This window comes from Orycteropus afer, unplaced genomic scaffold, assembly GCF_000298275.1.
Source record: "Orycteropus afer afer isolate SDZICR_OR568_19922 unplaced genomic scaffold, OryAfe1.0 scaffold01056, whole genome shotgun sequence".
Classification (NCBI taxonomy): domain Eukaryota; kingdom Metazoa; phylum Chordata; class Mammalia; order Tubulidentata; family Orycteropodidae; genus Orycteropus; species Orycteropus afer.
Window position 1 is genome coordinate 189,747 of NW_006922643.1, and position 15,912 is coordinate 205,658.

At 47.2% G+C, this 15,912-nt stretch overlaps 1 protein-coding gene across 1 annotated transcript in view; it reads right to left on the bottom strand.

Annotated features, from left to right (window-relative positions):
• Nucleotides 1–2,367: 2,367 nt before the first annotated feature.
• CCM2 (CCM2 scaffold protein) overlaps nucleotides 2,368–15,912 on the bottom strand; it is a gene marked incomplete at its 5' end in the record, with an annotated part of 85,969 nt that continues 72,424 nt past the window's right edge. The window contains 8 exon segments of the mRNA XM_007958635.1: nucleotides 2,368–2,648; nucleotides 3,885–4,023; nucleotides 5,050–5,188; nucleotides 5,385–5,442; nucleotides 8,023–8,158; nucleotides 9,302–9,438; nucleotides 11,789–11,972; nucleotides 12,647–12,730. Of these exon segments, the coding sequence (XP_007956826.1) occupies nucleotides 2,368–2,648; nucleotides 3,885–4,023; nucleotides 5,050–5,188; nucleotides 5,385–5,442; nucleotides 8,023–8,158; nucleotides 9,302–9,438; nucleotides 11,789–11,972; nucleotides 12,647–12,730 (1,158 nt within the window).

The following is a 15,912-nucleotide window of genomic DNA, read 5'->3' on the forward strand; positions in this document are numbered from 1 at the left end:
TTACCGGATAGCCAGCTCTTCCAGCCATTCCCTGCCTTCCCTCCCAGTGCTGCTATTCAATAAACCTATACCATTCAGTGCTGCCTCTGCTCCTGGGTGGTCAAGGAATGGGCAACTGTCCATAGTGAGGACAGTAGTCACCTGAGGAGGGACATAAGATGATCTGGCTGAAGGAGTGGACTCTGTGGCCCAGAGGAGTGTCTTGGGGACAATTTCCAGAAGGTACTCTCTCCAGAAGCAGTAGTCCTAGGAAAGTGTCAATGGGGCATCACAAGCTGGAGACTCTGCATGGGACAGTCTTTTGCTCTCAGTAAGGATAACCAATAAAATGCCCCAGACCCCATTCCCTCAGGAGGAAGTTCTGGGCCCTTCTGCAGGTCCAGTTTGGCCAGAGGACCGTGCCTCCTATATCCCTTCCATGGACTACCCTCTTTCCTGCAAATGACCTACAATGTGGGGCTGCATCTTGGGGTGGTAGGGATGGGCATGCATACACCTGGGGTATGCCTCACAAAGAAAGAGCACACACATGGCATCAGGGTTAACATTCATGGGGTACTGTTGCAGTCCCATTAAAAGCCCTGCATGACCTTTGGTCTTGTGCCTTGGCAGGGGTGGGACATAGAGCCCAAGGAGCTGGGTCTTGTGTTCAGGTATTTCCAAGGCAGGGTCTATTTGTGTGTATATCTAGAGAGAGTAACCGAAACAGTATTCACCTTGGCTTTTCCCTAGCTGGGCCTGGGGTCCTGTGACCAACCAGGACAGAAAGGAAGATGTTTCCTCACAAAACCCTGTTGTGCTGGAAGTCTGAGCAGTCCCACCCCTCCATCTTGCCTTGAAACTTGTAATACATGCCTTGTAACATGTAATACATCCACTTCTGCTCAGGACGGAGCTTAAGGAAGAGATTTGGCCCTTCCAGTACAGTCTACTATAAGCACCCCTCATCATCAGCCCTTCCCCCTACCCAGGGCAGTGGGCTGGGGATGGGTTCTGCTATTATTGCAGGTGGCTGGAGCTTTCTGATAGAGGAGGGCAAGTTCAGACACAACCACTCTTTGCTTCATTCCCAGGTGTTGAGGATCATGGGTACCCTGACTAGATAGAGGTATCCCAGGAAAGATGCCCACTCGGAGGGACTGAGTTCTGGTGGAACCAAGACCAGTGCGCTCAGGAAAGAGATGTCTCTGCTTCTAGGGGGACGAGGGCATGAGTGTTAGCCAGGCCCAGGGCCTACCATCTTTAGTCTCTAAGATACAACACTCAACTCAGAGACAAGGTACCCAGGCAGTTAGTTTTGGCAGCTAGGGACATGAAGTGGGGAGATGCTGGCAAAGGCACACATTAGGGGGATGAGGGCTCATGTAAGCCCCAGGATCAGTAACCAGCATCTGCTGGAGGAAATCTCAGTGGGGACATATAGTCCACCCAGGCCCAGGGCTGGTCAGAATGGGTGGAGGCCCAGCAAGTATGCACAGAGCTGCAAGGCCAACAGTGCCTGGGCAGAGCACCCCTGTACGCAGTGAGGAAGCAGGGCCAGTAGGAACGAGCCAGGGAGGGTCTATAGGAAAGGCCTCTTGAATAGGTAGGTGGTGGATACTTCCCTCATGGTGCAGTATGGGCCTTGGCACAGGGGAAGACTGGAGTGGGCAAGGCATGTCGCCAAATGGGCACAGCACAGGCCAGGCCAGGAGGGAATGTGCAAAGGCTACATATGGAATTGCCAATGGAGCACAGGGTCCTTTCTCCCATCTGCTACATAGCCCCAAGGTCCAGGCTGTCCTTTGCTGTTAAAGCTTGCCTGGCACAGCCTGGCCCAGGCCTGTCAGGGCAGCAGTATGTAAGGCTGGCTCCAGGATTTCCACCCAAGGCTGGAAGACACTGGACTTCCACTGCCTGGAAGACACTGCTTTCTGCACTAACTCTCCTACCCAACTGAGTAAGAACTGTGTCTGGCCAACAAGAGATTTAAATGACTCACATTGTAGCTAACTTCCTTTAAGGTCTCTGAGAGTCATAACAGGAACACCATGTGCAAAATCGGAAACTTGTATAGGGAATGACTGACAGTAGGGAGGTTCTCAGAGTTGACCCAGCCTGTCCTGGGTGGACACTGTGATGTAGGAGTGGCTGCCAGAGAATGAAGTGTTGGCCTCTGCCCCAGCCCCACAGCTGCTGTGCATGACAGGGACAGCAAGGATACATGCTTCTGCACAGGGGCAGCACCAGGGCTGGACACAGTGACCAATGTCACTCCAGCCTACAGTTCAGGGTGGAGGAGCCAACCCATGGAGGTCAGCTGGGATAGCCATGGAAAGAAGACCTGGCTTCTCCCACCACCCCCACAGCCCTGGCCCCAAGGATGTGTCATGCAGAGTCCTGGTCCATGCTACAGCCCAGTGCCTCGATGTCGTTGCTGATGTCTGAGATCATGCGGTCCCACTCATCCCCTTCAGAGGGTAAGGACTGGTCATCGGAGCTGCCTGCGGCCCTGTTCCCATTGGTGGTGGAGCTGGAAGCAGTGCTGGCGGCCCGCCGGTACCTGCCAAAGCTATCTGTGATGATACCTCGGCCATCCTTCACCCCAATTGTCTCCAGGAAGTTCTCGAAGTGCTGGCTGTCCTTCTCAGGGATGAAGGGCCGCAGACCTGGAAGAGACATAACTGTCACAACCCCATCCTGACAGACAATTGAGTGTCTCCTGGCAACAAGCTGTGACTGCAGCAGCTCTTTGGGGCATCCTGGCCTGGAGGACTGGCCTGCTCCACACCATGTCTTGGACATTTGCTGTGTAATTGGGGCAGCTGAGATCACAGCCGTGGGCTGGCACAGTGGGATCCAGAAGCCCTCAGCTCTCCCAGCCTCAGAGAAGCTCACTTCACAGGCTGAATGGCAGAGCTGTGGTGAGGGTAGTGAGCTGCACACCAGGCTTGTTCCCATCTGTGAGACAAGGGCTTATGACAAAAATAAAAAACCAAAGACAAAAGGCAGAATTCCTGACTGAGGCTGTCCCCCTTGCTGGGCCCATGTAGGGTGGGCCTTCTGTGGGGATGCAGACCTTCCATACTAAACTTCTTCAAATTTGCCTTCCCGGACCTCAGCCTTGATAAGGGTCTGGTTTCACGGGCACACTTCATATGATTTAAAGTCCTGTGACGAGGCAAAGGAGTTGACTCTGGCTTTTCAAACAAACAGAATGTGACTTGGTAAGAGGAGCATCTGAGTTGGACCTGGCATTGAGCTCTAGCCCAGTGATTGGCTCCAGGGAGGAGGTGACCAGAGCCTGATAGGCCCTTCTCAGGCCTTGTGGTTCTCTGCCTGACAGCAGAAGCCTTCAGGGGAAGGCTGGTTCCTGTGGCACAGATCAGACCCATGAGGTCTTCAGCTACTGCTAATTAGCCAGCCTGCAGGAACCAGCCCTGTGCCACTGCTCAGGTGTGACTCAGGCGGCTAAGCTTGGTCTTAGTGTTCAGGGCCTGGACACATGCTGGGCCCTAAGCCTTGGCACTTGGGCAGAGGTGGGGCCCGCCCCCTGTAAAGGTATTGCCTGCTCTGCCAAATACTCCTTTATCTCCTTCAGGAGCAGCCTAGCCCTCCTTAGCTGGCACAGATTCCCCTCCAGCACTCATCCCTTCACTGCCTGCTTTGGTTAATGCCTGTCCTACTGCCTTTGACACCTCCCTGCCTCCTCAGGGCCTTGTCACTGTACTCTGAGGATACAATGAGTGCTATGGTCTGACTCTTCTGTGGCACATTCCCAGTCATTGGGAAAAAAATTTCAACAAGAAATACATGGATTTTCCCCAGGACTTTTGGTACTCGCTTTGATAGTAAACTTCTGGTTTAAATCTCTCACTACCTAACAGCACCTGTGGCATGCTCACCCAGAAGTAGGAACTTGCGGCTGTCCCCATAGAGCTGTCGCAGATTGATGCAGAACTCATGGATGGAGGCTCCGTTGCGGTACTCATGCAGCAACATGGCAAACTGCTGGATCTCTTGGGATGACAGCTTGGTGCGCAGCTGCAAGAGAGCAGAGACACTGGGATAGGGGTAAGGGGCAGAAGGGCTGGTAGAGGCCTCTGCTCACTGCTCTTGTCTGTGGCTTTGCTGGAAGACTGGGCCAGAGTTATCCATGCCAGGCAAAGCCTATGGCCATGGGCACCAAGCACTCAAAGTGTACACTAGGCATGTGTGGCAAGATCTGATACCACTGCCATCTCTTCTCTATACTCTCCCATCACAGCTCCAGAGGGGGACCATCTAGAAGATGGTTGAGAGAGCAGGAGCCCCGGTCTCCTAAGCCACTGTGTGGGCCCCTGAGACACTGGCTCTTTCTCAGGGATTATAGGACCAAGAAAATAGGAGGGTGCAGAAGCTCCCTAACCACAGCATCGTGTAAGGGGCTCACTCCTACTCCCCATAATGTAGAAGAAGCTCATTCTCTGGGATACCCTGTTCTGCCTTATTGTGATAGAGCAGATGCAGCATCTAGAAAATGCTGACCATAGTCAGCCAATGTCAAGAGTTGGCCAACCTTAATGAGAGCCAAAGGGCATCACTGAACTGACTGACCACATTCAAACCTGGTGCCTAAGCCCACACCTGAGTGCCATCTATGATAGCACAATCAGGCAGGGCAACTGGGCTTTGAAGCTCAGTGGAAAGAGGAAGCAGTTGAGGTGTAAATGGTCATTCAGGCCCTTCTGGGGAGTGAGCACATAATCCCAGGCCTTGGATGGGTTCACAGTCCTGCCCCAGAATCCAGAGTTTTGCCCACACACTCAGCCCAACTTGAACATCTGCTCCCTGCTCTACCTGAAGAGAAGGAAACCCTACATTCCCCCACCCCCTAGTCTGGCCCATCATGACCCCACTCAACAATGCTCAAGCTTTTACGAATAATAGCACCATCTTTTGGGGAGGGCCCTCCGTCTGGGTGCTGTCTCAGGACTTTCAGCCAGAGTACAGCCCATTTTGAGCATAACTGCAGTCAGCTACTCTTGGACCTGACTCTGTCTGTGGCCCCGGTACTGAGGAATGGCATACTGTCAGCATGTAGTCCTGCAGCAGCTCGGTGGCTGTGGTACTCAGCTCACTCTCACTGGCCGTCTTGGGGTGGGGTGATGGTGGCATGCAGAAGGACAAGGATGAGAGGCCACCTGTATCCGTGGGATCAGGAAATGAGCTGCAGAAGACAGAGGTATGTGAGAGAGGAGCAGGGGCCCTGGCTGCTTTACTCTGCAAACATGCTGGACTTGCTACCCTGGGATATACCAGGGCCAGGCAGAAGTAGGAGGTGAGGCACCATGACAAGGAGTCTACCTGGTAGACAGCAGAGGCCTTGGTAAGGTTGGGCAGAGGATGGAGGGGTGTCTACTTACAAAGTGCTGGCCTCGGTCTCGTAGGCTTCTTTGATGTCCACTTTGGTGGATGAATCATCTATGAGGAAATTGTGAACACACGGACTTTCAGTTACACAGTCAGGCCTAACAAGTTTGTCATCAAACTGTGAACAGGGTTATAGGAGCGATTATGACTGCTGGCCTTTGAAGGACCTGCCCCCATCTATTCATCAGACTCCCAGGAGCAGCACCACTCAGGGCATTGATGTGCACCCTGGGCCTTATCCACACATTCTGACACAGCTGGTGAGGCTGCTAGCCATGGCTAAGATTTGATGACAGTGTCTCCTCTAATCCAACCAGGTACCATTACAGTTCCCTGTTTTCTATGAAGAACTGAATCAGAGATGTTAAGTAACCTGCTTAACAGCTTAACTTCTCACATCTGGTGAGAGCAGCTCACCAGCTGCTCAGAGCCATCTTGCCTGATGCCCTGGCCTGGATGGACACAACAGCTCAATGAGGGCTGAGATGAGACATCCAGCTTCCCCAGACCCCTAGCACTGGCAAAAGGTCTGGCTCAGGCAGTTACTTGGGAGGTGCTTGGCCAACATCTTGCCCATATAACAACACATTTTTGAGTGCGAGTCAGAACCAGAGGACAGGCATATTAAGTGCAGTGATCATCAGCCAGAGAGAGCATTAAGAGACAGGCAGGCAAGTTGGGTGCAGGACTTTAAATGGGAGTGGATGGGAGAGAATCAGGAGAAGGACATTTCCTGCAGGGTAGACAAAGTAAGTGTGGCTGGTAGCACAATGGGCCCCAAAGACACCTGTGTCTGGAGTCTGTGAATTGCAGGTTGCATGGCAAAGGAGAATTAAAGTTGCAGACAAAATTAAGGTTGTTCATCAGCTGATCCTAAGGTAGAGAAATTATCCTGGTTTATGCAAGTGGGCCATGGTTATTCCCCAAAAAACAAAAAACCAAACTATGTGCTAGAGTCAGTTCTGACTCATGGCAACACAGTGTCTGCAGAGGAGAACTGCTCCATAGGATTTGCAAAGCTGTGACCTTTTGGAAGCAGATCACCAGGCTTGTCCTCTGAGATGCCTCTGGGTAGGTTTGAACTGCTAACCTTTTGGTTAGTAATTAAGCACTTAACCATTTGCATCATCCAGGGACTCAAAAACAAGGGTCTTAAATGTGTAATAGCAATCTGAGAGATGAAGGTGAAGTGTCTACAGAAGCAGGGTCAGAGAGATGTGGGATATGAAGCTGAAAAGGGCAAGGAAACGGGTTCTCTGAACTCTCCAGAAAGAAACACAGCCTTGTCAACACCTTATTTTAGCTCCATGAGACCCATGTTGAACTTCTGACTCCTAGAACTGTGAAACAATAAATGTATGTTGCTTTAGCTGCTTAAGTTTTGGGATCTGTGACTGCAGCCACAGGACTAGATAGTAAGCAAAGCCTGAGGCACAATCAGAGGACTGCTCTGTGTGTGTGTGTTGTGTGTGAGCACCCCAGGTGATGTGAGCAAAAAGGTGTGCAATCGATCATGTAGAGGAAAGGTAAGCACAAGAGTATGCCCACATCGTAAAAACTCTTGAAGTGCAAATGTAGGACATGCTTCTTCCTTTTTCTTTTTAATTTTATTGTGATCTGGGTGAAAGTTTACAGAGCAAATTCATCTTCCATACAAAGATATGCATTTTTCAGTTAAAAAAAAAAAAAAAAGACCCATTTGGGAATTTTTAAAGCACAAGGGCTGGTAAATCACACAAAAATGTGTATCTATATGTGGCTCCAGGTAAACACACTACTTACTAGGTGTGGCTTGAACCATTGACTTTAAGCCTCAATTTTCCCTCTTTAAAACTGCTGAAGATTAATGTGGTAAGGGCAGTGTCACGTGCACAATAAGCAAGAACTCTGCAGGCAGCAGCCTAGCACTGTTTCCTGCATCTTTATTTTCCATACACCCTATTTACCTAAGTCTTGAGTCCTCAATAAACTATGTACTTTAAAAACTGATACACTTAACTCTTGGTGTTTGAGAGATTTAGCTAAAGTGAGCATGTCCATAGGTGGAGTATTCTGTCTGAACTCCTGAGAAGGCTCTGGAAATCTCTTTGCCAACTCAAGAGGCAAGCAGTCTATCCAGGGATTTTTTTTGAGTCCTTTTTGTTCTTTCCTACCCACCACCCTAGGCTTCTGATAGCCTGAGCAGGCCACCACAATCTAAGTGGTGCCCTGGAACCAGTCTTTCAGACTGGAAAGCAGCCATGGTCTGGGGTGCCAAGCAACAGTCCCCAGACCCACTCCATGAGATGGGCATCACACCAAAGCCCCTCCTGACCTGTCTATGCTGACTTAGCTGAAGTGACTTTAGTCACATGTGGTCCTGAATAAAGGTCTCCAAGGAAGCCACCAAGCTGTCTAGGCTTTTCTACTCAAAAGAATTTCTTAAGAAAGTGGTGATTTCTTCCCTGATTACGATTACTATGAACAATGAAGTTGCAGATACAGGCTACTCCACTAGGACTTCCCAGGACGTGCCAAAACTCTGCTGCCCTCTGTTCCAGTCACCTTTTCTAGGAGAGTCTTGGCTTCTGGGTGAGCGGCAGAATCTGGGAGGGGAGATTCCCAGAAGGGGAGAAGTGTCACCCAACGTACCGCTATGCAAAGAAAGGTGGTGGGTGGGTGTTGAGGCTCCATCAAATATCGCTCTGTCCAGAAAGTCGATGGTGGACTCCGTGTAAACAATCTGGAAGACCTGGCTGAGCAGTGAGCACAGCTCTTCCGCAGCTCCCTGGGGTGTGGGGAGAGGGAGAGAAGAACAGCTGCTTTGGGTAACATGAACTGTCTTCTGTTAGCTAACCATTTCCTTGTATGTATTCCAAAGTGCCCTGATTGCTTCAGATGCTTAGGAATATTGCCGGGTGAGTAGACAGACGATGAATTAGTGAGTGAACAAAGCATAAACACCAGAACCAAATGTCCCTCTGCCTTTTACAGGCAAAAGGGGGTGTCATAACAGAGACCCAGCTGATTGCCCTGGGCCTATCTAAGACCAAAAGGTGTCCCAGCTGTGTCCTCACACTTGGGTGACGATTACAGGGCAAGGGTGAGGGAGCTGGCTTGCTGGTACCTTCTTCCTCATTCATCTCTCTGACACTTCTCTTCCCATTTCCTGAACTGCTAACTCTCTCCCCATAGCACCTACCCTAGTTCATGAAAAAAAGAAGAGAAGACAGTGTCAATAACATAGCACATGCAGGCAGCGTTTTCAACATATGACAGTTTTTTAACAGTGTGCCGCTTGTTGCTTTACAGCAAGTCCTCAACTCGGGGCAACTCTGCCCCCTAGGGACATGTGGTTGTGTCTGGAGACAGTTTGGGTTACCATACCTAGGGGCACGTCTGACATTTGGTTGGTAGAGGCCAAGGATGCTGCTAAACATCCTACAGTGAACAAGATGGCCTCACAACAAAGGACATGTTCTTAGTTGCTGTTGAGTCAATTCCTACTCATAGTGACCCCATGTGTGCACAGAAGTGCTCCATAGTGTTTTCAAGGCTATGACCTTAAAGAAGCAGATTGCCACGCTTGTCTTCCAAACAAAGAACCATCTGGTTGGAAATGTCAAAAACGCTGAGGGTCAGAGCCTTGCTCTAGGACACTCTATATGGTGCAGTCACAATAACTCGCTTTATAGATATGAAGCAGAAAGGCATTAAGTGACCTGCCCAAGGTTACATGGCTACTAGGGGACTGAGTGGGGCCCAAACAGCACCCCCAACCCTTATCTCCTACCCTAGACCCTAGTGGTATGGAGTCCACTGTCACAACAGGGATGGGGAGAGTGAGGCACTGAGAAGGGGCAGAGAGGCAGGCAGAGCCCAGGACAGCCTGGGCTCAGTGGTAGGTGGCAGGGGCAGTGCAAACTCTTACTTTGCTCTCCGTAGCCAGGACGACCAAGCAGCATGCTTCAATGGGCACCACACCGCTGCCTGACAGGGAGCCAGACGTCAGGCCACGGGAGCTCTCTGCGCACAGACTCTGGCTGGGGGAGATGCCGGGGTCCTGGGCTGGGAACACACACCGTCTCAAGTTAGGGCACTGAATGGTATAGTGCCTTCCCGGGCCAGGCAGGAAGGCTGATGTGCAACAGGAAGACCTGGGCCAGCCACAGCCTATGTGAATCCAACACCTGTGCCCTCAGAAGCTGCTCTGCAGACAAACCCAACTGTGTTCCAGGTGACTCTGACTGGTCCCCCAGAACAGCACATGGATATATGCCTGTACCGTGTATCTCTTATTAGGAGCCCCCGTCAAAGAAACAAAGGATATGGCAAGGATGCAGCAGGCCCTTGCCCACACCACTTCCAGGTTAAGGATGACAGTCCTCAAAAGAGTTCTCTTATAAGACTGGGCTTGTTTGTCATCAACTATTAGAAAGTTCAACTAGTATGTTTCTCCTATGGCCATCTCTCCCTCTTAAACAATCTGTTTTTCCTTTTCCTTATTAATTCATTCTATCAGTTGACACTGAGAAAGACTCACTCAACAAAGAAAGTAAGAGGAACCCCCTCAACATCCCTCCCACCAAGCTAAAATACCTGCAGGAATCCCAATCAGAAGCCAGTCTCAGTTCTCTGTCCCTGAAGAATGCCCAGACTTAAAGCTCCTACAGGAACTATCAAACAGTATCAGGAAGAATAGTTAGAAGTTGTTAAAAAGCAGTAGCATTCTAAAGCCAGACAGACTTGGTTCAAAATCATTTACTAACTCTGGCCTTTGTGAAGTTACTTAATGTATCTGATCTCAGTTACTCTATAAAATGGGAGTATAATAGAATCTATAGATTTAATTATGAAAATTAAATGAGATTATTCATGTAAATGCTTTCTATTACTTTGAGCATATTGCCTTCTTTTTTTTTTTTCTTTAAGGCTATAATGGTTAATTTTAGGCAGCTTTATATGGTTCAACCTAATTTAATGTCTGGCTTTAAAAAGCAGATAATGACTCTACACCATAAAGGAAAACAAAACAAGCAAAGTGAGGAGAGGCCTGCACTCAGCAGTGCCAGATAACAGTGCAAGTGGTGTGAGAGTATATGTAAGAACATAAGTAAGAATGTGTGAGACCGACTATGTGTGAATGTGTGCAATGGTATATGAGGGAGCATGAGTGTATGATAGCATGTGTAAGAGTGTGTGTGTGAGGTGGCGTGTTGGAAGCTACTGCTACACCCATTGACAAGAGGGGCTGTAACTTTCAGAACCACCTTCATAAACCACTCGAGTTATGTTCTGTGGGGTGGAATGGAGACACTCCCATTAGGTTCATAGGCTGTTTTCTCTGGACTGTTCTCTAGAGCTCACCTATACTGGAGGTCTAACAGCTCAAGTAATCATGAGAAAGCTCACCAAGGACTTGACTTTTGAAAAAAGCCCTTGGATTCCCAGTGAACTTTGAAACTCAAGTAAAAAAGCAATTTTCTCTCTCTATTCATTAAGGCCAGGCCCACCCTTCTAACAGACTTCAACACCCTGCTGTCAGCCCTTTTGAAATGGGTGGCTTCAGGTTGAGCCCAGGATAATGTCATTACTTTAACACCAATCTCAAAACAATCTCAGGAGTAGGGTACAAGTCCTTTCTCCTCCCTTCTCTGTGAATTAACACCATAGCCCAAGGTCTGTACAGTAACAATGTTTCTCCTATGGAGCTCATTCTCTTATTCTTAAACAATCTGTATTGTTTTCCTTAGACACATCAACAGATGCAAAGAGGGAATGTTCTTATGTAAATGAGGAGCCAGATTCTACCTGAATGCTCAGCAGTTTGTTTTGATTCTACAACAAAAGAAATATCAGGTGAGTCAAGCCAACCAAGAGCTCCTAAAGAGCTGCATCTTATTGTAGCACTTAGTTCTTAGAAATGTATGTGGCTGTATTTACTCACTCTGCACTCAAAATGGTAGCTGAGCTGAGGTGAGGACCCACCCACCACCCAGGCATCGCTCTTCCTGTGCCTGGACACTGGATATTTTATGACGACTCTATTGTACCCTCAGTAGCAGGGCTGAAGCCAGCCCTCCTGGGCAGGAAATTGACTTAATGATATCAGTCCCCAATATTCATGTCTCTCATTGATTCCCCACAAGGTGCTGATTGAGTTAAGTGATTTGGCTCAGTTCTGTTATACTCAGTAACCTCCTGTGCCAAGGCCTTCTGTGGCCAATGCCTGTATAGGGATGGGCCTCAGAGAGAAGGGCCACTCTCATTTGTTCAAGCAAGGGGACTCTCCCACTAGACCCCACCCAACTTTGTGCCGTAAAAGCTGTCTCCATAGCTTCATTAAATCTGTGGATTTACTCCCAGGACAAAGCCATGGCTTGTTTCTGCCTCTTTAGCCCACACGCCAGTTCTGTACCTGTCTTCAGGACCACCAGGTGAGCTGCATCATCCCGGACATAGGAGACAGCAGCAATATCATGGATAGGGACCCTGAGGATGATGTCTTCTCCATCTCTCCATGCCAGCTTGACATTGTAGGCAGAGAGGCTGATCACGGCATCATGCTCCTGGGTGAGGTGTCCAGGGAGCTGGTGAGCCCTCTGGAAAAATCCACAGGTCATCAGAAATGCAGGGACCTGGCTGTGGCTTTGGGTCAGTGCTCCACTCTTAGGAACACCCCACACCCCTACACCCCCAAACCCCCGGCTGGCTACATATAAGTCACAGAGCCAGTACTTATATAATAAAGCAAGGATATTCCTATCAACAGTCATACCACTTCAGGAAGGCTACATGAGACTCTTAAGGAACTGCCTTTAGATTCAGATCTCTAGGATGCTGTTTTGATTATCTTGAAGATTTTTATTTTGGAAATAGCCCTAAATCAGATGGCAAGTCTAGTGAATTAAGTGAATGTTCAGATTGAGAACACTCTTTATGGCCAGGAGCGAGACACATCTATGTTGTTATGTGCCGTTGAGTTGGACTCAACTCATAGCGACCCCTCCTTGGGTTGCTGAGGCAGTATCACTACGGAAGTAGATTGCCCAACCCTCCTTCTGAGGAGTGGCTGGTGGGTTTGAACTGCCACCCTTCTGGTTAGCAGTCAAGTGCCTTAGGCACTACACTACCAGAGCTCCTGAGGCACATCTAGACCCTAATGAAACTGGACTACACCACCCACCCCAAATATGAAGGCCAAGGGTAAGAAAGGACACAGAGTGCTACTGGTGTAGGCTCAGGACACTGCAAGGAGTTAAGAGGATGTGATTACCTTTGCATTGTCTATAAAATGCAGAATTTCAGTCCTACTGGAGGGATTCAGATATCCTGGTATGGAGGTTAACTGACCTAAGTACTGAAAGAGATTAGAGAAAATAGCGCCATGAGAAATTGAAGACTATTCCAACGCCATTCTGATGTCGGAGCTGGTACAGACTACCTGTCTCCGAGCATTCCTGAAAGGAGGCCTAGTCTCCACACTGCTTTGCAGCAGAATCCCTATCTAGAAAAAATGTCTGTGTTCTTACAGAAATTTCCACTGGGTAGGACCACTCTCCCCATTCTCCACCACCCTGCATTGTGTTCCATAAAATGTTGCAAAAGGCAAGACTTGTTTTGGCGTAACTTGGACTTCTACTAATAACTCTCATAGACAAAGGACCCTGTTAGTGTGGGAAGTCACACGGCCAGTGACTGCACGGTGTGTTGGATTCACATCTACAACGCTACTACCTAACACATGTTTTTTTAAAGAGTACTTTGTTTTTTAATGAGTTACTAATTTCTTCCTAAGAACAGATGAACTGTACACAAGATTACACAGTTTTAATCATTAACTCACATATTTATCTATTACAAAGGGACAAAGTTAAATTTCTATCTAGGCAGTGCACCATGGACACATCTCCTTTTCTGGACTGACTCTAGGAACTTTTTCTTTTATGAACTTTGAGTACAAATTTACAAAGCAGATTTGTCTTATATTTAACAGTTCATGTACATTTGATTCCATGGCTCCAATTACAATCCCCAACCAAAAAAGAAAAAAAACTCTCCTCCTCTCTCCTCCCTGTGCCCTTTTATCTATACATTCCTGTCTATGTGAATGCTGCCCCTCCGATGTCTCATGGTTGATGAATGTAAGGGATGTATCTCCCTAGGGTAGGTGGGTACATCTCCCTGGGGTTGGTGTTCTGCAGGAGGTCTTTCTACTGTTGGGCTGAGAGCCAATGCACCGAAATGAGTCTATTTGTACTTTAGGCAAGGTAGAGCAAAGAGAAATATCCCTCATAGCCAAAGAGAGCTGCCTTTCATTCTCTTGTGAAGATAAGCATCACTATTTATATATTCCCCAAAAAAGAAAAATCACTGACAATTATAATCATAAAACAATACTGACTGAAAACAAAATACTGATTGTAAATGTTAAAATGTGAAAAGTTCCTTAGTGACATAATAACAAGTACTACATTATATAATTAACAATCATGGGAGATCTGGTGGCGTAGTGCCTTGACTACTAACCAGAAGGCGGGGTCACTATGAGTCGGATCCAACTCAACAGCAGTTGAGTTTGGTTTGGTTTGGTTTAATTAACAATCAGAACTTTATAATCTCAAAGGTTTGAAGAAAGTTAAAAGTCTACATTAAGGTCACATACTCTCTGATACTTATACTAGTATACTTATCACTCTTCAGAACCATAATCAAACAATGACTGCAATTTAAAATCCAGCCCTAAAATCCAATTCTAAAAAATGATCAGAGAATGGAAAAAATGTCCAAATTTCTATTCATTCAGAAATCCCACCCACTATATTCCTAATTTATGGTCATTAATCCACTGCGTAAATATTTCCTGAAATAGGAAATGCAATACTTCCTAAGGTACTCCATTCTAATGCAGAAGAGCTGATATTACTAGAAAGTTCTATGTGCTGGAAGTCTTACTAGTTTCGCTGGCTTGATCTCTAATGTTCTTGTTTTCTGATCTCTATCTTTTGGTTCTCTTTTCTGAGAGTCATTCGTTACTCTTTATCTTTTACTTTTCTATTGAATTTTTAATTCTGGCTGTCATAGTTTTAATTTCCAAGAACTATTTCTTGGGGATCCAGCAAGATGGCGGACAAGGCAGAAAGACTGCACAGACCCTCTTCAACAAAGATAAAGGAAACCAATTAAAACAGACACAGAAGATAATCCTGGACCCCTGAGCATTGAAGGGAAGGATACAGAAGTGGACTAAGCCCCAACTAGCAAAAGAATTTGAGTGAAAATACAAAAAAAGTAGACATATGGAACTGCAGTCTGGCAGCAATCTGGAGCGATCCTGACGGCACAGACAGCTTGGAGATTCCCGAGTGGTGGTAGGACCTAAGAATTAACCTAAAAATCACCTGCTAGCCAGGGACTGCACGGACGACTGTGCACGGTGGCTGGGGAACAAATGAAGCATGTGAAGAGAAAGGCGGGCTGAGCTGTGGACCTTTGCCGGTCCAGAGGTCGCTGCCATTTTGAAGGTTTAAAAAGCACCTTTACTATATCGGATATTTAAAGAGACAGCACTCTCGCAGATTCGTGGAGCATAAGAACACGTTCTGCTTTCCAGCAACCCCAAGGACACTCAGGACCTGAAAGACTGAAAAGGTACAACACTCCACTTGTTACTCTTATACCGCACACCCGCTTGGTGAACAGAGGTGCAGCCATCCCCCCCAGCCACCTACATTCTGGGCCCACAGGACTTCCATCACAGTCTCTGTGCTCAGACGGAGGATGGGTGCACTGCCCTGTCCTCCACTGATTTTTTCTTTTCTATTTCACTTTCTTTTTTCTGGTTATTACTTTGCTTGTATTTGTCTGTTTCAAAACAACTAATATTATTAATACTTTTGTCCATTTTATTACTATCCTTAATTCTCCCCTTCCAGGTCCTAGTTTTCAGTATTTTTTCTTTTCTCTGTGCCTAATTGATTTTTTTTTTTTTAATTTAAGGTTTTTTTCTTTTCCCCCCTTTTTATCATGATTAACCCCATTCCTTGTTTTTCTTTTTGCATTTTTCCTATTTTTTGTTCATTTATTATTCTCATTCACTACTTTTTTTTCTTAGTGCCCTATCCACAGATATTGCAGGTTTTCTTGTTTTTTCTTTTTCTTTTTTTCTTTCCCTCTTTTTTCTTTTTTTTTGGTTACTGTTGTTGTGTGAATACATGGTGTGTTTTTGATCCATGGGCTTTTAGTTTTTTAATGGTTATTCAATTGTAATTTGTGTCCAACTGAGTGGGAGACAACAACAGTCCCCATAAGACACGATTACACCCACACCTCCTGCAACTTCACTTACTGAGCGAAAGCCACTAACTATCTCCTTCACCAAAGGGCCAATGATAAAAAACCACCAACAAGAGTCTGAATCACCCTTGGCTGCTCTTCAAAAACAGTTAACAGAGATCTAAATACAACAACGCCATGATGCCTTGGAAAAAACAGACCATCACAGTCCACATAAAGAAGCAGGATAAAGTGGTAGAAACAAGG